The following is a 24,044-nucleotide window of genomic DNA, read 5'->3' on the forward strand; positions in this document are numbered from 1 at the left end:
GTTCCCACCATTTGTTGAATACTATTAAATTGATAATAACAATTGTTTGATAGTGTGTGTTTAATATGTTGTGGGGATGTCTGCTTGTACGCGCACGCGCACACACGTACCCTCCGCACAGGTGTAGTGCAGTATAGAGGGAAAACTTCCAGCTCCTTACGCTTGCAGAACAGAAGCAGCTTCAGAAATTCATGTGGTTGCTTTAATATGTAACCTCTACGTGTATCTATGCGGGATACTAAACGTCTCTCTGTTTTTCAAGGCATTAAGATTGACAGTGTCAAGTTAATCCATCCCTATTAATGACAGTATTAATATAAAAATGAAGGAAAACAGAGCCAGGAAAACGGTCTTGGATTTTTGCCGTTTCATGAATTACTTACAAAACAGGCATGTATTTAGTCTATCCTTAACTAAGCTCCTGTACTTCATGCATCTTTCGTCCTGATTTATGCTCTTCAACGCAATAGAATTATCTTGCGTGTTCTATGTTAAAGTAACGAGCTTTTAAGTGTTTTGAAGTCCTTGCAACCTCCAGCTGACAACGTAGCGTGTTGAATATTCAGAAATAACCTGACAGTGGATTGAAATTTGGTTTTAAGGCTTTTAAAAATTGTTGCAGTCACGTAGTAAAAATATCCGGGTTTATTCTGATTTCAATAAATATCCCGACCTCAGCTGCTGTCAATTCAGAACTATTGACACTTCAGGGAAAAAGAAAATGTTTTTATAAGATCATAATTCTAGATATCGGGTGTTTTAAATTGTCTTCTAGTAGTATGTTTTTATCTGTGTCTTTTGAGAAAAATAAAATCCTGTAAGTAGTATTATTGAACTGTGATGTGCCTTTATGGAACTGGTAGGTAGAATTGTGAACATTTTAAACTTGATTAACCCTTTAACTAAATTTTCTTTTACCTTTACTTACCAAACCTTGCATTGCTCAAGTTTGTGGGAGGCTTTAATCGGACTCAACACTATCAAAATATTTACTTATAAAAACTCAAGCGAATGCATCTAGGAGAAGGATGTGGAACTGACGCATTCGTAAGAAAAGACAGATATAAGAACCTGTAATGCTGAAACTCTTGGTTTATGTGCAAATAAATTAGTGATGAAAAACATTTGTGTAGAGCATTCCCTGTAATTTTGCAAAAATTCTCAAATTCGTACAGCGATCACATTGATAAGTTCACAGCAGATACTGCAATTACTTAACCATTCCCAGGAGTTACCATTTTGGCAGAGTGGGACCTGCAGCTTTCTCTCAGCTGTCCTTTCATCTCTAGCAGCTGAGCACTCTTCTTAAATGGGAGACACACAGGATGGTCATCAAACTGCTCATCTAAGGTGCTTTTGATTTAAAATTAATTCATTTATTCCATGTCAAAAAATGCTGCATGAAGCCTTTTTCTACTTCTGCTGTGTTTATGAGCAAAAATCTGTCCTACAGATTGCTTTTGACAGTTACTAGTTTACTCATATTACAGGGTTTGGGAGGAAAAAAAAGCTACTAATTTTCCTTTGTCTCGCTGAGAGCACTTAGAGTAGTTTTCAGACTCGCATGGCTACTTCAGGCATAAAAGCAGAATTTGACCCTCAGGAACGCTTTTGGAAAGGTGAATGCCGTAGAGGTTTGAATTATTAATACCTATTTGTTTGTTACTCCTCTTTACAGCCAGCTGTTACAAACAGTGATATCATGTTTGTTAAAATTCACTGTCCGTGGGAGACATTGTGCAAATACGCAGAAAGAATGAACATCAGGATGCCTTTCAGGTATTGTGGAAACTATTTTAAGAAACTTGTAATTTAGCGCTTAATATTAAAAGTTCATTACTTACCTTAGGGCTAAAATGCAGTCTTTGCTGCATTGTGGCCAGGTATATTTGTATTTCATTTAACGACCTGATAGGGAGAGAAGGGAAACGAATAATAGGCACTGTTTTTTCACATTTACCTGTGGTATTTGTTTTCAAAATTACCTCCCGAGTCAAATCGAGCATGTGTCTTTAGAAAATACTGTTAGTAGTTCACACGTTCTTTTGGATGTCTTTGGCAGAGTTTCAGATGGTACCCATCTGAGCTCAAGCATTCTCCGTGATTTTGGGGTATTTCTGAATATTTTGGCGTAATTCGAATAAAAGGAGATACCTTTATTTCTTGGTCCTCTAGCTTTCCTTTGGCAGAATAATGAACTGAACTGAGTTCCTTTTCTGTGTTAAATTCTATCATATGTTTTTGCAGTAAATATTTGTTATTTATTTGTAGGACAAGATAATATCCTGCAATAATACAAAAGTTCTTAAAGGAGAAAATGTCCCTTTTCAAATTGATTAATAATATTCTTCCAGAGAGAGAAGAGCGTGTTGTACACCTCATCAGGAGTTAAAGTAGTAACTAGATGCCAAAGCTGTGTGACTCACGGAAAATACCCTTACAGCACTCCTTTCTCACTTGAATTGCCAAGTGCTGTAGCTTTCATGTCCCTGCTGATTTCAGCTATCGCAACGTGGCTCTCTTGCGTTGGTCCTAATCCAGAAACAGTCATCATGAAGCATCCTTTGCTCAAAATTTGCTTCAGATACCCAGCTCTATACTGAGTTTCCACATCATCCCATTAAGCCTTCAAAGTCCTTCCCATAAAAAAAAAAAAAAAAAAAAAAACAAAACAAAACAAAAAAAACCAAACCAAAACGTTTTCTGTAACAGTCATCTTCCATATGTTTGAGAATATTATTATAGTGCCATTTGAACTTCTCTAGTTTGAATAATACTTGTGAACATTTTAAATATAGAAGCGTTTGCATATCTGTGTACACACACATAAACAATCTAAATTCCAATTCAAAAATAGCTCTTGCTTTCGAAACTTGAAGTCGCAAATCAGGATTTAGCAATGGTTTTAATTCTTCATCATTTTCGTAACTTCACAAATCAGGAGTGCTCTTCAGGGAAAAAAAAAAGGCTGACTTCTGCAATGCTACTTTATTTTGAAGGCATTCAAAGTCCTGTTTGTTTATTATATTATTAATTGAAATGTAAATATATTCTCTTTTTTCTTCTTCTTTTCCCCATAGTGTCGGATCCATGTTTCTTTGTTTCTGGAGTGTTGCTTTAGATTCCTTTTATCCCACTCAGTTCAGTACCCCAAAAGTAGATAAAATGCTAAATTTTCCTGTTTCACCTTGTTGGCAGTTTTGCTGTAGAATGAAACACATTTATGTGGTAAGAAAAAAGCCCTCTGTCCACCTCTGCCTCCATAATAGAACTGTGAGAAATAGTAAATAGATCACCATTTCTTTTCTCTTTAAAAAGATTTTCGTAGGAATTTAAATATTTCAAACAGGCTACGTCTTAAATTTTTAAAAAGTTAAAGTGAAGTTGGGTTTATGGTGAATACAAAGTGGACGTAGCAGAATAGAACCAAAAGTCCGTCTTGCTCTACCAGCAGCCTGTCTAAAGTGAGTACAGAAGCCAAGCACATCTAGAGCGGTGTTTCATGATGCCTTCTCTCTTTACAGAAAGCTGTGGTTTAGAGACTTTCTGAGGCAAAGTTCATTTATTCGTCTTTGTTTATATTAGTCCCTGATGGCTTTTCATGGATGCAAAAATAGCCATCTACGCTTCCGTAACAACATCCTGTGACCACACATTTTATAATTTAATTGCATGTGCTGTCAAAAGCACTTCTGTTTGTTTTAAGTCTTGAGCTTACTTATTTAAATCAAACCTTTCTTAACTGGATAGCATGTTTTGTTTTCCCAGGGTAACTATTTCCTCCATCCAACGGACAGAGGAAGCTCAACTCATACAATTCTCCCACAATTACCATGAACTAGAGTAGTTCCCTCCCGAGAAGTTTTAGGTAGCCCTTTAGGAGTTTTAGGTAGTCCTGCGAGGAGCGGGGAGTTGGACTCAATGATCCTTGCGGGTCCCTTCCAACTTGAGACATTCTGTGATTCGAAGAGCAGATTATTTCTCTTAGCCTTTATCTGATTTAGCAGTGGTTTCTGACTGCTCATTTTTAATATATAACCCAAGAAGAGAGCTAACCTTCCCTGCAGGGCTGTAATGCACTACACTGTTGTTCTTTTGCACAGCGTTGCAAAATTTTGGCTTTTGGTTATGGTCGCTGAAACATGCCATATGTCGGTATCATATATGAGCAACACATGAAGAATTAAACTCATACTTTTTAGGTTCATTTTGCTCAATCCAGAAACCTAAACAAAATCAATAGAATTATTACACAAGTTAACAAGTATCTCTCTCTGTTGCTGTAAAGTAAAAATGCTTTTCTCTGACCCAAGGGACCACCCGGCATCCCAGAACTATTTTGGCATGGCATTATTCCGAAATGTGTTGGCAGGTATATAGTCATATATGTAATATAGATGGAATCTCAGCGTTTCAATCACAAAAGGAAATTTTTCTAAGATTTCACAAGACCAGTCTGTGGTAATCACTGTTGTCTTGTGTATGGTTTTTAACAGGTTTTATGTTAGCACCAAGGTTAGATCATGATTGATGTATACTCTTTTTTAACAATTTATAGAGACTTTTAAGTATATGGTCTGTCAGTAGAAATGAAACTCTGTTGTTTATTTCTGGAACTCAGACAAAAGTTTAATTTTCTCTGTTTAAGTTTCTCTTGTGACATATAATTATTATTGTGTGTAACGAATAAATTAGTTGTATCTGTAGCTTAGCTGGACTCCATCTGTGCAACACAGCTAAGGGCAATTAACGGGAATGATGGAAAGTTTTTGTTAAAAAAATGTAACGTCTGAAAATCCTTTAATAAATCTTCACCGCTTTGTTTGCAATTCTGCCTGGTAGCACCAGTAGACCTACAACCTGTCAGGCGGCCAAGAGCCTGTAGATTGGTAGATGCACAGTTGTCCAATGGCCATGTATTTTTCAGCCAAAGTTTCCTTCTTGCTCCTTCTAATGTATGCATTTTCTTGTTACTTTAATGTAAGTAATGTACTTTAATCAGTCTCAAATACTGCCCAGATGGGCAGTGGCAGATCTTGTTAACGATTTATGGTTCCTAGGCTAAGAAGTGATGGAAAAGTATCCAGAGTGAGAGTATCATTTTTGTGTGTGTTAGAAGCGGGGGGAGAAGGTTAAATATCAATTGGAAATAATGTTAAACTTTTATAATAATGTGTCCAGATAAGCTTGTTTTAAGTCCTCCTAAAAAAAAAAAACAAAAAACAAAAAACAAAAAAAAAACAACCCTTCAGATGTAGAAAGGATTTAGGCAAGTTTTAAGTAGAAGATGAAATAGTGGGGAGCAAAGCACCTTGGTGCTGTACTTTACTGTCCCGAGATGAGTGCCATGGTAAAGATACGGATACCCCAAGGAATCTGCAAGATTGAGGACTTGGTATGGTTGCAATGTGACATGAAATGATAAAAAGAGGCCAGGAAAAAAACCTGAAACTAGATGTGGAGAATAATACATTGCAGCAAATATGTCTCTATGTGGTTTCGAAGTAAGTGTTCTCAGAAGACCGTAGTGGGAATTTCTGGTCTTGTTTCTCTAAGTGCCTGTGAGCAGTGAAGGGGGCAGAGAAAACTGTTGACATCAAAGTTGTTTATTGCAGTTAGTACTCGTAGATTTTTATGGCTGTGTATTGTTCTTCAGTTGGATGCAAAATGTCAAGGGAAGGTGATGGTATACCTCTTCAGAGAATGAGGGTAGTATCTAGTGGTGGTTAAGTACTTGTGGTATTCAATGCACAGAGTGCATAAAGCATTTAATAGCGTGGAAGCCCTGGTGACTCTTCTAAAATGAGTTTTGGAAGCTAAGAAAGATCATATGAAATGAATACTAACATGACACTAGTCAACCCTGTCTGATGGATGTCTTATGAATGAATTACTGATTAACTATTATTATGCTTATTAGCGAAAAATCTAAAATTTAGTTTTGACTTGGGAACAAATTTCAAACTTGTATATGGGTGAAATTACAGCGTTTTAATGACTTACTCTATTCCAGTTGCCTTTTTCAAGTGTTTTTCACCTTTGTGCCTATGAGAATGCATGTTTTAAAATGTCCAGTGTTCGTTTATAATGTATATGTCCTTTTCAACTGTCTCCTACTTGATGATTCTCAGCTGATTTTTGCTGTTCTTTCAGGAAAAAATGTTATTACACTGACTGGAGGAGCAAAACCATGGGCAGGTTGGTGGGTGATATGTAGCTTCTAATTTTGTCAGATAGTCACCCTGCTAAAGAAAATCCATTCGCAGTTGTAAATTTATCCAGGAAACTTGGAAAATTACATTATTTTCCTGAAAACTCAAAATATGTTAGCTCCAAGTGTTAAAATATTCATCTGTACTAAGATGCAGTGCTTTAGAGCTTTGCCAGTTCTCATTTTAGAAATGCAAAAATGTTTATGGCAGGAAAAAAAAAAAAAAGAAGGCCTTATCCTGGCAGCAAAGATTTAATGCCAGAGCTATTTCTACACTTATGTCTGCTGTTACCAAGGCGTATTTCTTTAGCACGAAATATACTTTTGAGCGTATTTCTCAGATTCTGGCAGTCAGCTATATCCTTAGACGTGCAAACGTAACTTCTCTCACCTGTGTCCTGGTGATGAGGACCAAATCAATGCCACACGCCAAAGGCTGTTTCGAATTTTGATGTGATAGCTGACGGAATAGCTTGTACGCTGCAGGGAAAGCTGTTTTAACTCTCCGGGAGAGTTAAACACGCAAACCTCTCCCGCGGTGGCGGCTGCTGCCGCTGCCCCTGCCGGCCCGGAGAAGGGCACAAGAAGCCACAGCAGCGGGCGACAGGAGCCTGGGGGAGCTGGGGGGCGAGAGCGGGGGACGCCGTGAGCTGTAATCACTCCCCATCGCTTTAGTCAGACATAACGAGGTCTTGTGAATCCTAATTAGCTACAGAAGAGATTTGAAGATTTTTACATGGGGGAAATATCCTGAAAGAGTCTTCTATCACGGGTTTTCTCGAGGTGGATCTTGAGATGAGATTACATTTGATTTGGGTTCTCCCGGTGTTACTTTAGATGATGAAGAGCTCTCATTTATTTCTCAGGAACAATTTAAGTAGTCTCATGATACCAGTTTGCGAGATGATCAGCTAACAAAAATAGACAAAGCACTGATGAGTAGTAAAGTGAGAAAAATTTAACCACATAAGCAGATAAAATACATTGAAATGAAACGATCTGTAACATAAATTTACAACTGCGTTTTTTTCCTCTTCCCAGTCATTCACATGCTTGCTCCATTTTAGTGTGCGTTATGAAAAATGTAAGTGATGTGCTTCGTAATGCAAAGGCAAAATCAACAAGCTTTACTGCAAAATTGTCTCATTTCATCTATAATCCATCTGGTGACTCCAAGATATTAAATAAATCCATTTTCCTTATTTAGAAGGACAGATGTCTGAAACATGCGACTGAAGTTGCACAGTACCTGTGAACCAAGTAATAAACACTTTTCGTGCCAGCTTGATTTTTCATTTGAAACAAATATTTTTACCCGTGATTTACTTTTCTGGGTGTTTTTTCTGGTGCTTCATATAATCCAGTGCACAAAGGAATAGTGTGGAAAAAAGAAAAGGAAGGTACATCTAAAAATGAAAGCTAACTCCAAAATCGCTGATACATACATCTCTCATTTTAACTTCTATTGCTGTTATTGTTTCTTTGCATCTTACAACTTTTCAAACTTAACTGCTTCTCTGTAATTTACCAAGTCTCTCGTTGATATTTCTAAGTTATAAAGTGGAGTTTACAAGACCTACCGTGAAGAACTGTGTTAAAAACCTTGTATATCAAAGGTAAAATTTTAAGGAGTTTCTATAATTCAAGAATTCGAGGTAACGCTAGTGTATTAGACCCTGCTGTGACGTGTACACTTCTCTGAATTTATTGACATGGTTATATGGTACATCTGCCTGTCTATAAACGTCCTTTAAAAACTCCACAAAAGCTTATTAGGAGCATGAATGAAAGGACATAAGAGAAACGTAATGCTTACTGGTATGCTGTCTTTCTTATATCTGTGTGGCATCTCTCTATTTCTCTATTTACGTACCTTAAAAAAAAAAAAAAACAACAACAACAAAACAAAAAACACCTTAACATTGTACTTAATCCGTAAGCTTAAATTCTATTCATAGGGCCACACTGTAGAAATAATTTTATCATATTCCTTAAGAGCAATATTCGGAAAGCCTTCAACAAATCTTTTCAAAGGAAAGGAAGTTGCTAGAAGTGGGATATGCAAGCAAATAATGGAGGTATCAAAAATCGTCTGAACTCTCAAATTTAATCTAAGGAATCAGTCTTGTATCTGCCATATCGGACACACGGATTTCATCCTGGTTGAGAATGATATTGAGGAAAAGAAAATTAGAGAGAGTTACCTTAGTATGCAGCTTCACTCTGCCCACTAAAACATTGAAATAAATTTATACTGCTAAGGATAGAGAACCAAAAATGACTTTGTTTAGCAACTGAGCCGCAATAAGTTTGCTTTGTAAAAGGACTTTTAAAGCCTTTTGGATTTCAGTCCACCTACTGAAGTGAAATCCTTAATATCTTTCCATTGAACAAATATAGTATCTTTTTTTTTTTTCCCTTTTTTGGTAATGATTGTGCCCATACGTTGGATCTGTCAACCATAACATATTTCCCGTTACAAAACATGGGAACATACCACGCCCAAGTGATTTGATGGCATACGGTTGACAATTCTGGCCAGGTTTGAGAGGCACAAACACCGAACAGACTAACGGCTGGTGATTGCTGTCCAAAATACCCGACGGGACCGGTGGCAGTTGCTTAATTCTGATATCTCATTCCATAAGTCTGATCAGAAAATTCCAAACTCACCTATACTGTGTTCCTTTGCATCGCAGTCTGCTGAGTAAATGTAGTCTGCAAGGATTCTTCAACTAACTGTTCTGCAAAAAAGACCAACCAAGTAAAAGGGAACAGTACAGTTGAGCACGGAAGTTGAGCAAAGCTGAAATTACAGGCATCTTCGTAAAATATTAAATTTTCTATCGAAGAATAAAATATATACGTGTTTCAGAGTAATATCCCATAGTCCAAGGTGCGTAAAGCTACAGTAGCGCCAGCTGGAGTGGTTTCAATAAAAGCGTACCTGAAGTAGCAGCCCATGTCTTGGCAGGACTGTTCCACTGGGACATTTCTGATCTCATTGAGTCAACTCCTGACTTCATGAGTGACTTCACCAGACCAGCTCTGTCTGCTTTTACTCTTGTTAAACGGGCTACATTGGATAGATCAAGTCAGGAATCTGTTTAAACTCTTACTTTTGACCTAAAAAGCCACTCTGAGAAAAAAATGCTAATACTTAGTTTTATGATTTAGTCAAAAATTTGTCCTAAATTTGTTATCGCTTTGAATGAAAGCTGCATGAAACTTCAGTTTCTTCAACTGAAGAATAATGTAAGACAACAAAAGAGGTCTCCCTTGTGGGACTATTTTTCTACACGGGGGGGGATGTACCTTTCAGTTGAAATATTCTGTGCTGTCTAAAGGCGCTACGTTTTGGAGTGATCAGCCATAAGTGATGTAATGAAAAAGCAATCACACCTTAGATAAAAAGCCTTTTTGCCTCAGAAGAGAAATTGCAAATGTAATGTGGACATCACTCACTGCTCTTAATTATGAAACGGGCGGCTGTGCTTCTGCTTAGCACAGGCAATTAAGTATTCACCTGAGATGAGAAAATCGGATACTTTGCTTTACGCTCTTTGTGGCTCTGAGATATATATGCTTTATCTATCATGTATACATATTCATTCAGTGAGGCCCAAACCCCTCCAAAAAATGTTATTTAGGGAACGTTTTTGTAAAATTTAGACTTTTTCTGACTCTCTCATATGCTTACAGCGTCGTAGTATAGCACTCATTTAACATGAGACCTACTCCTGCCCGTATTTCATTACAGTTGAATGTGAAAAAAAATACAGGTCAGGGAGGAGTGCGAAATAGAAGTGATAAAGAGGTAACTTATAGCATTTGCTTGAAAACTAACTACACTTCACGAGATTTAGCCCTGTGTAAAACCATGTCCTGAGACACTGTTTGGGCAAGTTACCGGTAGAAGAACGCCCTTTGTATTACCAGTATATAATCTAATCGGGGATACAGAAATTATGTTCTGTTTGTGTTTTATAATGTCAATTTTTAGGAAAATGCAGGAAGCCGTACCTAGATTTTTTTTGTCTAAATACCGTATAAACATATCTGGGTAACCTATCCTTTACTTTCCTTGGGGTTTAGGTAGACTGTTCTGTAAGGCAATATCAGCCCTTGGATTTTGAGGAAAATTTTGCAGGGGAAGGCTTTATTGCAATCAGAAAACCATAAAAAATTTGATCCTGAGCAGTCTCGTATTTACTTTCAAGTTTTATGAATTTTAGTGTCCGAGTTGGCAGGCAGGGGAGGGAGGAGGAGGTACCCTTGCCTTGTCCAGCGGGGCCAGGGAGAGTAATTAGGTATGTTCTTGAGTAAGGCATAAGCATCCGCAGTTCTGCCACACGAACTACCTTGGAAAAGTATTTTCCCCCGTGTCAACGCTGCAGTCTCATCTCAAACCATAACCCCACTAATTTTAGGATGAGTTGTGCTCGAGTAAAGTGTGCAAGATAGATCACAAATAAATACTGTTAATTTTGCTCTTTAACTCTTTATTTTCTTTTAGTTACTTACTATGGAAATGTCTTGCCTTCATTTCATTTCTGTTACGATGTCACTAAATATGCAGTGTCGGAGGTGGAAATAACAAGCAGGTGACGGTGTGGAAATCTGATTTCTCATTGTCTCAGTTTGCAGAGGAATATGAGGGAGCTGAAAAGTTGGTTGCCCAGAAACCCGATGAAGCTTGATAAGGAGGCCCTACCTGATCTGGAAGAAACAGATTGCTACACAGCACCCTTTAGCCGTGCACGCATACACCAGTAAGTACTGGAACTGGAAAGGCAGCGCCAGAGACCGCAAGGATTTTTTTTTTTATTTTCTCACTTCTAAGCAAGTGCCATAGAGGCAGCCGTTAACAGATGGTCACTGGCAAATACCCAGTATCATACTTGGTATTTTCTATGGGTTTTCTCTTAAAGCCAAAATCTACCCTCTGTTACCTGCTGTTTTGTGGTCGCTCAGTAGAATAGGCAGAAATTCGACTGAAATAATGAACACTGCTTTTGTGGGTTAGTTTGCCTTTCCCTTACGGTACAAAATGCAAATACTTGCTCAAGTTTGCTTTGCCTAATTATATATTTGACCTAGGCAAAAACTGAGACAGCTCATGAAAATGGGAACACCTGGAGGCAAGCTAAAACCAGACATGATTTTTTTCTTTCTCATCAGATCTGCATTTTAAAAATGCTTTTGTCTCTGAAAGTACAAATATATGCACCAAATAAAAACTCTGTGTGTTCAAATCATCGTGTTGATGGTGATGTAGTTAAACCGTGCCATAATTTTTTTTCCGGACCCAAAAAGTTAGATTTTAAACTTCTGGCGGCTTCATCATTCTAAAGTATTTTGTGATAATTCTTTTAGGAGAGAAAAGTTCATTTAAAGTAGAAGTATAAATTAGGCTAAATAGGATTTTTTTCATCTCGGTAAAGAAACTATATGCTAGTGGACTGACTTTATGCTGGAAAGACAGAGTAATTGCATTGTAATTACAAATTTTTTTCAGTAATTGACTATATTGCATTGGATCAGTCACCTGTTTTTGGTGTTATTTCTCAACCAGCTCAGCTGGCGTTTTCAACTGTAATAGTGTCACTTTTGGCACAGCTGAGTAGGCAAAAGCTCTTGCATGTCAGATTTCTGGCGTCTGGAAGCCAGAGCTATCTGGGAAAGGATGCTTTATCTGGCTCTGTCCTAGGATGCTCTGGGAAAACACTTGTGGAGCTGCTACTCAAGTGTCCAGTGCATGGAGATATTTTTTTTTATTTATTTATTTTTTTCCTAAATAGTAGTTCTGGTAGTTCCAGGACACAGAGCTCTGCCAGCTCATAAGTAACTTGAATTTGAGAACAATCACTGCTTCTGAAGATCTTTTTTAATTATTTATATCCAGAAGAGAAATCACCTGGATATTAGGATATTTAGACTGCTCTGTTTTCCCAACAATAATTTGTGACGATGGTAAATTTGATGGACCTGAGAAGATGCTCTAGGGATGTAAAGTCTTATACTTTCTGCTGCAACCAAAGAGGGTAAAGACCCAATAAATCACTGTAAGAAGACACTTGAGCAGCTATGTTTGAACACCTGTGCATTGTTTTGAATATTAAAAGACATTTTTTATTTTAATAGTTTTACAATAAACAACAAAGACAGCTTCTTCAGCAATTCCACAAGAAGTAGAATTGTGCATCACATGCTACAGAGAACTAAGTATGAAGATGGAAAATCCAAAATGGGTGAGAATGCTGTAGTTTTTTCCTAACCTGAAGCTATTAAAAGGTTTTTATCTTTACTTGTCTGAAAAAGTATCATTTGAGTAAACTTAATTAATTTTGCCCTTCCTTGAAATCTTTTTATTCACTCGGTAGCAGAGTAGAAGCAATATCACATCTGTTACTGTCTTAAATAACTCAGTGAAAATCGGCAATGTTTTTCACTTAATTACTCATTCTTTAAAATAAATTGTAGTGATTATGATAACTTTATGTGGTCGAGAGTCACCATAAAGGTAACATACCTCAGAAAACTGTCGAGTGATTTCTAGGACTGGTCCTAGTAGTTCTGCTACTACCCAGCAGTTCCAGCCCAGCAGAATCCACGTGAGCTACGCTTAACTTCTTTGAGATCTCCGTGCAGCTCAGAGACAGTTTACCTGAAGACTAAATTCAGTTTATATCAACTCTCCTAGTACGGTATCCTTTTTTAGGAAGTCTTAACTATTCATTTCCATTTGCGAAGAGCAGGGATTGTATCTATGATTTCCTATTTTCTTTGCAGGGATTAAATTAAGAATGAAATAAGATCGTGGAAATTACAGAAATTATCTGCTTGCATTTCTGAAGAAAAGCAGTAGTAAGAAAACCATAGAAAACAAAGGTTAAATCTAATGCCTTTCAAGTTGATGATGACAAATTTCATTATGGGATTAGTTTGGCATAATTTGTGTATTTGAATGGACAAATCTGAAATCCTTCATCAGGACTTACTTCTTGGGGAAGCTGTTGGCTCTGGGTGTGCTCTTCCAGGCTCCGGAATCTTTTTATTATAATTATTAATGGTTATTTATCATTTATTTTTTATGAAGTGCTTCGATAGTACAACAAATCCGTTCGTAGGAAGACTCTAGGAACTGATCCAAAATGCTGTAGCCAATATGACACAGAGCACTGCTCTGATCCCAACTCCTTCAGCTGGCTTATATTGAAAAATAGCGACAGGTTACCTTTTAACCCTGCAGGGGTTTTGCTGCCTCAAGGATCGTCTGTCCATACCCCTCTCTGTGCACGTCAGATCACCTGGCCACCCATACAATCCGTAGTATCAGACGCTCTGGTGAATACAACATGAATGTAACTATCTTCTCACCCCTGATCCGGCACGAGCGCCCGACCCTGGGAGAAAAGTTGCAGACGTTGGCCCTCGGAAAGTTGCTGTAGTTTGACAGAGCCAGAAATCTCGAGGGATCAGCAAGATGTGCACAAACATTGGAGGGATTGTTGATTATTGTCACGTTTAGCAGCATCCTAAGCATTAAGTTACATTCTCAATACGTAACTTGAAAATTTGCACTGCTTGAAATTAAATGTGTATAAAAAATTGATATCGGAACTGATGCTTTTTTTCTTTTTAGGTATTAATAGATTACTAAATAATGGAACGTATGAAGCAGCGTTTCCACCACATGAGGTAACCTGGTTAATTTTGTATTTATACTTAGATTAAAGCTTGCACTTGAGATCCTACTTTTTTTTTAGTTTTGTCCTGCAAACTTTTAATTTCACTATGTAGTCTGTTGAGACTTTTTTATTTATAGTTTTTACTTTAAGATTGGCTTTTAAAATTTTTCTCACATAATGTATTATAATAAATTCCTGGAGCACTTCCTCACTGAAGTAGAATATTATAATTCTTTTTTTTTATTTTTCATGAACCGGACATCGCCTGCGGAGTTCCTAATGAGAATATCAGTTGTTCCAAATTGTTCCAATTAGTTGTATTAAATGATTTTTGCCTGCCACCTACAAAATGTTCTGTTTCTCTAATAGCTTGTCCACTTGATCACAGTTAGAGAGACTGGTTAATTATTTCCCATTTCGTCTTTTCTGACTAGTTCTGGAGAACTTCTACTTGATGATATCTTCTTCAGTAGGTTAAAGTCTACTGAAGACTGTGAACCCGTGAAGTAAATGAAAAACTTCTGTTTGATTTCAGAGGGTTTTCAGACAATCTTTGTGTATTGAAAAGAAAGAAACGAGCCACACATCTTAAGTCGTTTTAAATACCGTCTGTAGCAGCTGTGAACTCCGTGATTGCTCGGGCTGAATACTGTGACTTGGTCTCGTGTTTCAGAGGACTGGCCTGTGCTTTACAAATTGCTGAGAGTAATTTTTTTTATATGGTATTAATAATTAAATACTCGGAATATAGAGAAGGAGAATTTTAGATAAATAATTGACCATCACTGTTAATGCTTCAGCTGTGCATTACTGATTTTAGGAAAAAGCTGGCCATACTACCAGAAAAACCCATGAAGCTTTCTCTGGCTGTCAAAACCAAGCTGTCATACCAATTTTATGTATGTCTTCCTTTGTTATGGCATAAGCCACTGTTTCAAAGTTTCAGTTAAGGTTAATGAAGTCATATTCTTAAGCCACTCTTACCTTAATTGCTGCTTGATTGGTGCTAAGGGCTAGTGGTTGAACACTCTCTATTTTTATTTTTTTACTTATTTTTTCTTTATCACATGAGCAAATGAGAGTGAAAATTCAGTCCCAGAGGGAATGCTGAGACTTGATCTCTGTTACGGATAAACAGTGCAGAAAGCAGCGGGGGGGGGGGGTGGGGGGGGGGGGAGTTTAAAATATAAAATACTGGGTAATGCTTTATGCATTACGGTTGTTCATCCAGGTGACTGTAAGCGTCAGTTGTTCTGTGCCTACGTGTTCCTAGATGTTGCAAAGGTCACACGCTGTGTTGATGGTTTTTTGTATGCTTCTTTGCTGACTGTAATGAGAAATGAGTAGGATTGGACTCTTTGCAATGTTTAGTTTTGTTTCTAACTCATTCTTAAACCAGAGGGCCAGCAGATTGCAACAAGTAAGCAGTGTTTTTTCAATCGTGAGGAACGCTCAAGTTTTCAAATAAATGATAAAAATCTAAATGGCTAAATTACTTGGATCTACCAGGATCAAGAATCTGTCTGATTGCTGTCTTTGAAGTACTGCTCTGGGGAGCTCTGTGCTCTTCCCAAGAAATTATTTGGCTTACTTGCAGTTACTTGATGAAAGATTTTCTTCATCATAACAGAGTAGTGGGGTTTTGGGGGTGAAAAAGTTCAACTGAAGGAGATGTACAGCTTCAGAATTGGAGAGAAAAAAAGATAACACAAGCACATCTCAAAAAAAACATTGAAAAATTTAAATAGGTGGAAGCATACAAATAAGCATATATTTGTGAAATAGAAACACTATACTTGAAGCCGTATAGAGTTGAGTAGTTCTGTATGGTCTTGGTACTAGTATGGTTCTACAATTAATTCTTATAGAACCTGGCCATGGCAGATGTAATCGTACCTCTTCTGTCAGGCTTACCTGTTAGCTCCGGGTGACGTGTCCTAGAGCTGTCCATAATGTGAGATCTATTTATTAACAACGCTGAACTCCTCATTTAAAATTATAATGTAATACCTAAGAAATGTGTATCTTTTCCATAGTGTATTTTTATTTCTTTGTGTTTTTCAGGGAAGCCACAAAAGCAGACATCCCATCAAAACACACGGAGCTCAGAATCACAGACACCTCTTATATGAGCGTTGGGCCCGGTGGGGAATGTGGTACAAATACCAACCTCTTGATTTAATCAGGTATTAGTACTTTGAAGAGTAGCTTGTTTCTGTGATACAATACACCTGGTAACAGTGCATTAACCATACCGCGAACTTCTTTGTCCTTATGCTTTCCCGTAAAATTTAGGTATTCATATTATCACATAGGATTGGAATTCTCTAAGTCGCTTCTTTAGAGTGCTCTTTTGTGCGGGGCTATTAATTTCAAATGAGGCTGCTTAAAACGCACATAGATCCATCTTCTTGGCAATATGCAGTGTGAAATCCACAAAGTGATCTTCTGATCAGAGGCACTTGCCCATCACGAGCACACCTTTGAGAGCAAAGACTGTTACCTACATGGGCAGTCAGAGTTACCGCAGGCAGTGGAGGGAAAATGCAGCTTAATTGTTGCGTTTCTGCATGGTTTTAAATAAACTTCTCTTTATATATCTTATAATTGATGTCATACGTTAACAGATGTAAAGCAGAGAAATACATATAATTGAAGTTTAGTAATTGTGATGTTTGGGTTTCATACGTTCCTCATCTTTGGCGCTGAATACCAATAATTCGCTTTTCCTTGCTGTCCAGTTTTATTCCTGATCTGACAGTCATAACCAATCATTGTGCCCAATCTTGTTCCACTGAAGGCTTGCGGAGCTAAGCCTGCGCCATGGGACAGTGCTGTTCTGATCACATGGTATCATCCGTGACTGTCTTTCTGATCACTGCTACTTCATCTCTTGTAGCAACCGATACCCGAGTTCCGAAGAATTAAAGCTGTCTTCAACTGGTGTTTTCAATCCATTGTTTTCTCTAATAATTGTTAGATAATCGTGCAATATGACATATTTCAATCACAAATGCTTGTTATAATGGAATACTTAGGTCATACCGACTTACTTTATCCCTTTCCAGATTTTTTTGTGTGTATGTGTATATATCTGTGTGTACAAACAAAATGTCCTACGTTTAATAACGTTGAAACTAGTACATCTGCTTGGTCATTGTAAGGACATGAAAATTACAGAGCACTTCAGTTACACCCTTCTAAAATATATGTTCTGGTAAGTCTGCAATTAGTGTCGCTAGAATGTTAGGCTAGCCTGAAATGAAACATTTTGGTAAACTGACAATAATTTTACCATAAACTTATAATGGTGGTTTCTTATTAGAATTATTCTACTACTGTAAAGATAGATAAAGGTCACCGTAAGTTTTAACTTTAAACAATGTATGTGTTTCCTTTTCATGTAGGCGATATTTTGGTGAAAAAATTGGACTGTATTTTGCCTGGTTGGGATGGTATACTGGAATGCTTATTCCTGCTGCCCTGGTTGGGCTCTTTGTTTTCCTTTATGGATTATTTACAATGGATTCCAGCCAAGTAAGGTAATATCCCATTTAAAAACATAATAGCCTGTTGAAAATTAAGAACAGTCTGGTACAACTGAGACCACTGTTATAAATGCTTTCCAGATACGGTAATCATTTGAAAATAACCAAATGAAACACTGGGTTCTTCAGTCGAGTATATCCACTTTGTATATCTGTTTTGCATCAAGCTAGATGCGTGCAATTCCCAGCGAGTGCTCTTACCACCACATCTGCAGCGATTCCCGTTCTGTCTGTAAGGAAAACAGCAAGTACCGATTCTGATGTCATGGGTACTGCAGCAGTTGTCGTTCTAGTCAAGGTTAACGGGTGAAAAAACAGTCAGATGTACTCCCTCTGTACCTCCGTCTTGCCTATAACTTCCAGAGTGTAGTACAGTTGCTAAACTTCAACTCATTTTGTCTACGCCTTTATTTTTTCCTCCGTGGTAATAGTGGCAAACTTTGAGTCTACTAAAATTCTTAACTATGTCAGTGTAAACTGCAGCCGGGAGACCCAGCTTCAGGGAGGTTACAACCACATGAAATGAACCTAGTTTTCGAGTTTCCCACTGTTGTGATTTTGCTCTGAGAGGGTTTATGTCAATTTAGAAATAGCGCTGAGGGGTGCTGGAGCTAAGTGCTGACTGTATTTTTAGGAACTGTTTCAGAGGACGCAGCCTTATTACAAAGTTTTCCATTAGATGTCATCAGACACAACAGTATCAGTGCTCTTAAAAATTGCAGCTGTTCCTCCAAGCAGTTTGGATGCTTAGCTTGTAGGTTTACTTGGGGTCAGATTCCGTAGCAAGTGTTGTTTCTTGGACTTTTTTCTTTATAGAATTGTCTTTATCTTCTGTTTCACAGTAAGGCTTTCTTAGGCTTACTTTTGTACAGCAAGCTCCTGAGAAGACTGTACAACTTCAAACTGCATTAAATGGAAGAAACGTATCAGCTGGGAAACTATGCTATCTTTAAGATATTGTTCTCCTTATTAGGATTGTTTTGCGTGATAAAAGTCTGTAAAAAGAAGCGGACGTAATGTAGAGGATCAGCCTGTTCTCGGAGCACAGGGACTAGGGACTTTTGAACTGTAAGCCTTGTATTCTTCGCACGTACCGTGGCACAGTTTCAACAAGGAGGGAACAAGGGGCTGTAATCTACTATTGTCAGCGTACAGCTTAATATTTTAGGTACTCCTTGTGGAAGAGAAAGATTTGGCATTGACGATCTCCAAGAGAAAGAGCAGAATTTCTAAGAATTTAATTCTTTCCAACTGTAAGCTATTACTTGCTTGTATGTGTCATACACTTCTCCCGAGAAGACTTAGAGATAGGACTCCTGCTTAGTTCTTTTAACAGAGAGACAGTTATTTTGCTCGCAGAAGGTTGCGGGGTCTAAATTGCAGGAGCACAGGGGTAGGCTAGCTTTCGTGTTTTCCTGTCCTATTTTTTTTTTCCCCCTTGGCTGCGGTTGAGTAGCTGCAGACAGAAAACGCAGACTTTGCGTTGCTCCCGGTGGAGGCTGGTTGTGTTGGGTCCCGTTCCGAGCTGCCTCCGTGTCGTGCTGTGCTACGCCGAGCGCCAAGGTGCCCATCGCGGGCTCTGGACTCCACTCCAGAAGCAGGAGCCTGAAAGTTAGGTGATCCACTGTATAAGCTAGATGCCTTCAAGGGGGAGGGAGCACTTACATTCTTATTACGGTTAACATTAGCCAGTGTTCGTTTGGGTGGGTGGGTTAACGCAGAAGCCCTAGCTGTGTGCTCTGCGGCAGCTCTGCGTCCGTGATCTGGATGTGTTAATTCTGGGCAGAAGGTCCTCTCTGCCTTTGACGGTGTGAATCTGTGCAGTCCCTCTGGTTAGTCGTGACACAATATTGCCATGTCGGTGCCTTGCTATGACCAAGACCTGCTGTGAGACGTGGATTCGAGAACACAGCTAAACTATCTCAAGCTGATTGTGACTGGCCTGATAAAATCTACATAGGTGTGTTCTGCATCACCTTGTGTACTTAACTAATTCTAAGGGCTAATTCTATGATAACAGATGCTCTTCCTTGCCATATTTGCTTAATTAGTCTGGAAGGGGTTAGTGAGGGTTAGCCAGAAACCTCCTGTCTAGAGCAGACGGGGAGTCATCCATTAGGAGGCAGACAGACCGCACCATCTAAACGTTCTTATTCTTGCCATATTTACAGACTGTGACATTATTTATCTAGTTTTTCTGCAGCCATTTAAACAAAACTGCTAGATTAACACCCGTAAGGGTTTTAAAATATATCACTTGCTTTTGAGCACTGCAGCTACTGCGGTATGCAAATGCAATGTTCAGCAGCCGTCAGGACGAAACAGTCAGGTATGTTATTCTGACAAAATCTAGCCCCAGAAAACCCAGTGGCAATTAGGAGTTTAAACCCCGTGCCAGGGCTTTATGGCAATGTCATAACTGCCACGTTGCCTCTGACGCAGTATTATTCAGTGTAATGCAGGTTCATGTGAAACAGGTTTCATCCTTTTAACGCCTGTTATTAGGAATCGGTGGATGTTAGGAAATGCTGATTTACAGTGTGATAAATTCTGTCAGAAAAAAAACACCAACCTATTTTTCATGTGTCTTGTGTACCACAAAATGTGAACTTACTGCCCGATCAATTATTTTCCAGGAGTGTGCTTTCCTCAGGGATGTCCCGTCGTCTCTCAGGCGCAGGGAACTGCCGTGAGACCCTCTAGTGGCTGTAGGCAGAAAACGATCGTTTTCTTCTCCTTCCACTGAGGTCCGGCACAGTTTCAGCAGGGAAAGAATAAGCAAATACACGAGCGTATATTGCCACAGACCCAAACGTTGCTTCCAATGCCAGACGTAGGTTTTGTGCAGCAATGATTTGAGGGTTATGCAGAACGATGTCACACCTAAAAACTAGTTGGTCTTGTTTACGACTTGTGAAGTCGAGCCTGCCTCTGCTCCATGCGTGGGGTCTGTCACGGTACCAGGTGGCTCTTTTTATTTATGTAGAAAAATATTGTGTATATATATATCTCAGCCTGTGCTTGGCACGGGGCTGTCAGTCCCTTCCCCCGGTGTAAAGGAAAGATAAGGAAAGATGCTCTGTGTGGTTCATCTGTGGGTGCCACAGGCAAGTTGGAAATGGTGCATATTTGCTGCCTTTCGGTGGTCCCCTTCCTTCTTTCCCAGGGTGAGTGCCCCTCTCACACTGCCTGTTGCCCCTTGTCATGGTCTTTCTCTCCTTTCCTCAGTTACAGTTTTAGGTAAACAATAAACTTGGAGGCGCGATTGAATCTTCCGATGATTCGTATGTATTGTACAGGGAGGAGGAAGGTGAAATAGGAATGGAAGACAAAAACCCTGCATGCATACTGCCGCTTCAGGGACTACACGCTACATGAGCAAATCTGCGTGTAGGTCCCATGTTTAGAAACAGAAGTTTCTCCATTCTTCATGGTTAGGGACATTGTTCTGTTCTGTCACAAAATGCAGTGTTACTGAAGGCACGTTGGAACGGAGGATGTTCTTTTTCTTGCATGGGTTTGGAATAAAGCTCGGTAAGAGCGTGGTTGCCAGGAGCCGGCGCGGAGGTCCCCCAGGGTACTGAGATTACAGCGTCGGCAGCTCGTTGCAGGACTCGGTTGTGAGATGAAGGTAACCAAGAGAAAAAATCCAAAGAATCTCTGTTGAAGAAACTCCATGGCAGCTTCCAGCATATCTGGATTATAGTCATAGGGCTCAGACATGCAGAAACAAAAATGCGGAATGCAAATTTGTATTTGTTGTTTCATACACCTTTTAATATGTTGTGATTCATTTGACCTCCCTGAGCTAAAAGGGGGGAAATGTGAAGTGGTAGTCAAATGGAAGGGCTTAAATAATGCTATAACATTCCCTTCACTGAGGTTCTTTTCTTTCACCAAATCATGTGCCATATCTATCACCTACCTTTAGTCTCATGCTAGATGTCAAGCTATTACGTGTTGATTGGTCTGTATAAAAATAAATCTGATATTTTTAAAGAGTTTGGCTTTGATGGGTTTATGCATATAATTAATTAGCACTGTTTTAAGTTGCGCCTTTGTTGTCAGTCAAACAGAAAGGCTGGACACGAACACAGCATCCCTTGAGGTGTCTTTGCACCTTGTGCTGTAGTCAGATTTCGGATGTGTAAGTGGGGACGGTACAAAGAAGCTTATTTTGCTCTGCTATACTGAAGATTTGAGTTGCAATAACAGTTAACATAGCACCTGTCACAAACACTTGTGTAGCAAATGGTACTGCCTTTGCGGAGTGGTACTAAAGCACGTGACCTGTCACTGCCAGTAGCATTTTGTGAAACCTCACGTGTTATTAAAAACAAATCAAGGCTTTAACTCGAGATACGTGACACAGGAATTCTAACATTTATGTTTGACAACAGTTTGTATTCTTGCCAAGCCATCATAACATATTGTTGAAACACAATTTTCTGTGCTTGATCTTGTGAATGAAAATGCAAGCAAGGAAAGGCTCTGATGCGACACACTGCAAGATTTCTGTTACAGCGCAACTCTGAAACGACTGGCTGCGCTCATTCTGCCTTAAGGGTTACTTAGGACAATTCCTTTGTCAGGTCCACATTATGTTGAAGGGTTTCCATGAATTAGTGATTCTGATGTTGTGTGAAATATCACCAAAGATTCCAAAAGTGACATCTGGGCAACCAGAATCTTTTCTTTCTATTTACTGTTATGTCAGACAGGATTTCATAGATGCAGTCATTTGAAAATAAGCATAATCTTCCATACAGCGTTAGAACTGTAAATTCAGCTTTTATGAGGAGGAGATTGAAAGCGTAATGTTTATTAAAACAAATCAGTAGAGATTTCCTGGCATTTGTTTATGCTGCTCCTTTCCTAGTGTGTCATAGGATCATTTCAGGCGTGTCAACATTGCTAAAGGACAGGGAAATGCGATTGCTAAGGTTCTTTGGGAAGCTTACTCACTGCAGTTAAAATTTGCCTTAAAATTCGTTTTTGCACATCTGTTAATTCGGTTTTGCCTTGGTCAAGACACTTGATTATGTACAACATTTTGAATGTGAATGGTCCCGATGAAGGCAGTGACTTCATCTTCCCGAGTCTTGGGATCTTTATTCAGTAGAATGTAATTTGAAGATATTTCTCCCCAAAGTTAGGATATTAAAGTGGTTTTTTATTAGCCCTATACGTAAGTTCTATGGGAAATAAAAATGCAAAGGCTTGAAATACTACTGCCAGAAATCCCTGACAATGTTTTTTTTACATATGACTGACTGATCTAAGTTTGCGCGCGATCATCCTGTGGAACAGACCTTCAGCTGATATAAACCTGGGATAAGTTGACCGAAATTGATGTAATTATATCAGTGATGTCCATTTTCTTAACATTTGTTATCTTCTACATCGCTTAGAAAAATAGGCAGTAAAGGGGTTGGAAGGTAGTGACCAATGGTTTGTTCTTCTCTTTGTGATATTTGGGAGAGAATGGGATATTCACAAGTATGAGAAGTGTGGCATGGTGCCCAAAACTATTGCCCACTACTCTAGGGCCCATAGTTTTCAGGTTACTGATTTGGGATTAGGCTTTTCAAGCCAAACAGTCACTTTTAATTTATTTTATTGAGCCAGTTTTGTGGTATAGGCATGCTGTTAACAACAAACGGCATAAACTCAGAAATTCTGAAGAATGCCAAAAGCTTTTTTATAACCTTTATTTTCCCGTCTCTTCCTAAAGCAAAGAGATCTGCGAGGCAAATGAAACCATCATGTGCCCTATGTGTGAACGTAATTGCACACTACAAAAGCTCAATGAAAGCTGCATATACGCCAAGGTAATTATTGTCTTATTACTATCAAGATAATTTTTGTCTAAAGATCCAGTTTCATTGTGTAATGGCTGCCCACGTTTCAGCAAAGATTCCTGCAAAACGTGTTGTTTCTCTACAGAGGTTTTTTTCAACCTCTGTAATTCATGTTTCTCATAAGGGAATGCTCTAAAATGATCACAGGTTTTTCTGAAACTTGTTTTACTTTCTATGGACATTTCCTTCCTAAATCCTTATTATTTTCATCAATTTATAAAGCCCCCTGAGTAACAAAACTTTTCTTGGAAGGTTTTTCCTGCTTTTCTCTGTAATTACGCTGTTTCCCTTGCTTACTTTGTAATTGGATTTCTGCTTCTCCTAAAGGAATACTCTAGCATAATGTGCCTGTAATGTGCTTTGCTCTGTCTGCAAAGATTTTACGCAACTAAATATTTTGCTACGAGAAGCTATCATTCAAGCTTAAATAATCACAAGTACTTCTGTATACGTGCAGTGTTTTCAAGTGAGCAATATATTTTGGTGTGTGGTATGTTCATAGTGCTGGAAAAGCAGCCTTGGCATTTTTCTTGGAATTCTTTAGCCTGTAAGATAAATCTTGCTCAGAAGCCTGTATTTATAAAATGCGATTGTCTCTGAGCCATGCGTGGCATTACAACAGCACTGCAGCAATGTGAAAGAGAAAATCAATTTTTGTGTTAGATTTTGAAATTTTGTATAGATAGGACCAAAGTTGAGTAAAAAACATTTGGCATTGTGGCATCCCCTTAAC

At 38.6% G+C, this 24,044-nt stretch overlaps 1 protein-coding gene across 3 annotated transcripts in view; it reads left to right on the plus strand.

Moving 5' to 3' along the window:
- The window catches only part of ANO3 (anoctamin 3), a gene marked incomplete at its 5' end in the record, with an annotated part of 206,838 nt that overhangs the window by 151,220 nt on the left and 31,574 nt on the right, over window positions 1–24,044 (plus strand). For all 3 annotated transcript variants that reach the window (XM_082485182.1, XM_082485183.1, XM_082485184.1), the window contains 8 exons: window positions 1,679–1,779; window positions 6,154–6,198; window positions 10,852–10,983; window positions 12,356–12,462; window positions 13,857–13,912; window positions 15,967–16,088; window positions 17,310–17,444; window positions 23,185–23,281. In XM_082485182.1, coding sequence (XP_082341308.1) covers window positions 1,679–1,779; window positions 6,154–6,198; window positions 10,852–10,983; window positions 12,356–12,462; window positions 13,857–13,912; window positions 15,967–16,088; window positions 17,310–17,444; window positions 23,185–23,281 — 795 coding nt within the window. The remainder of the gene's footprint in view (window positions 1–1,678; window positions 1,780–6,153; window positions 6,199–10,851; window positions 10,984–12,355; window positions 12,463–13,856; window positions 13,913–15,966; window positions 16,089–17,309; window positions 17,445–23,184; window positions 23,282–24,044) is intronic.

The sequence above is a fragment of the Vanellus vanellus genome (assembly GCF_965231255.1).
Source record: "Vanellus vanellus genome assembly, chromosome: 6".
Classification (NCBI taxonomy): Eukaryota; Metazoa; Chordata; class Aves; order Charadriiformes; family Charadriidae; genus Vanellus; species Vanellus vanellus.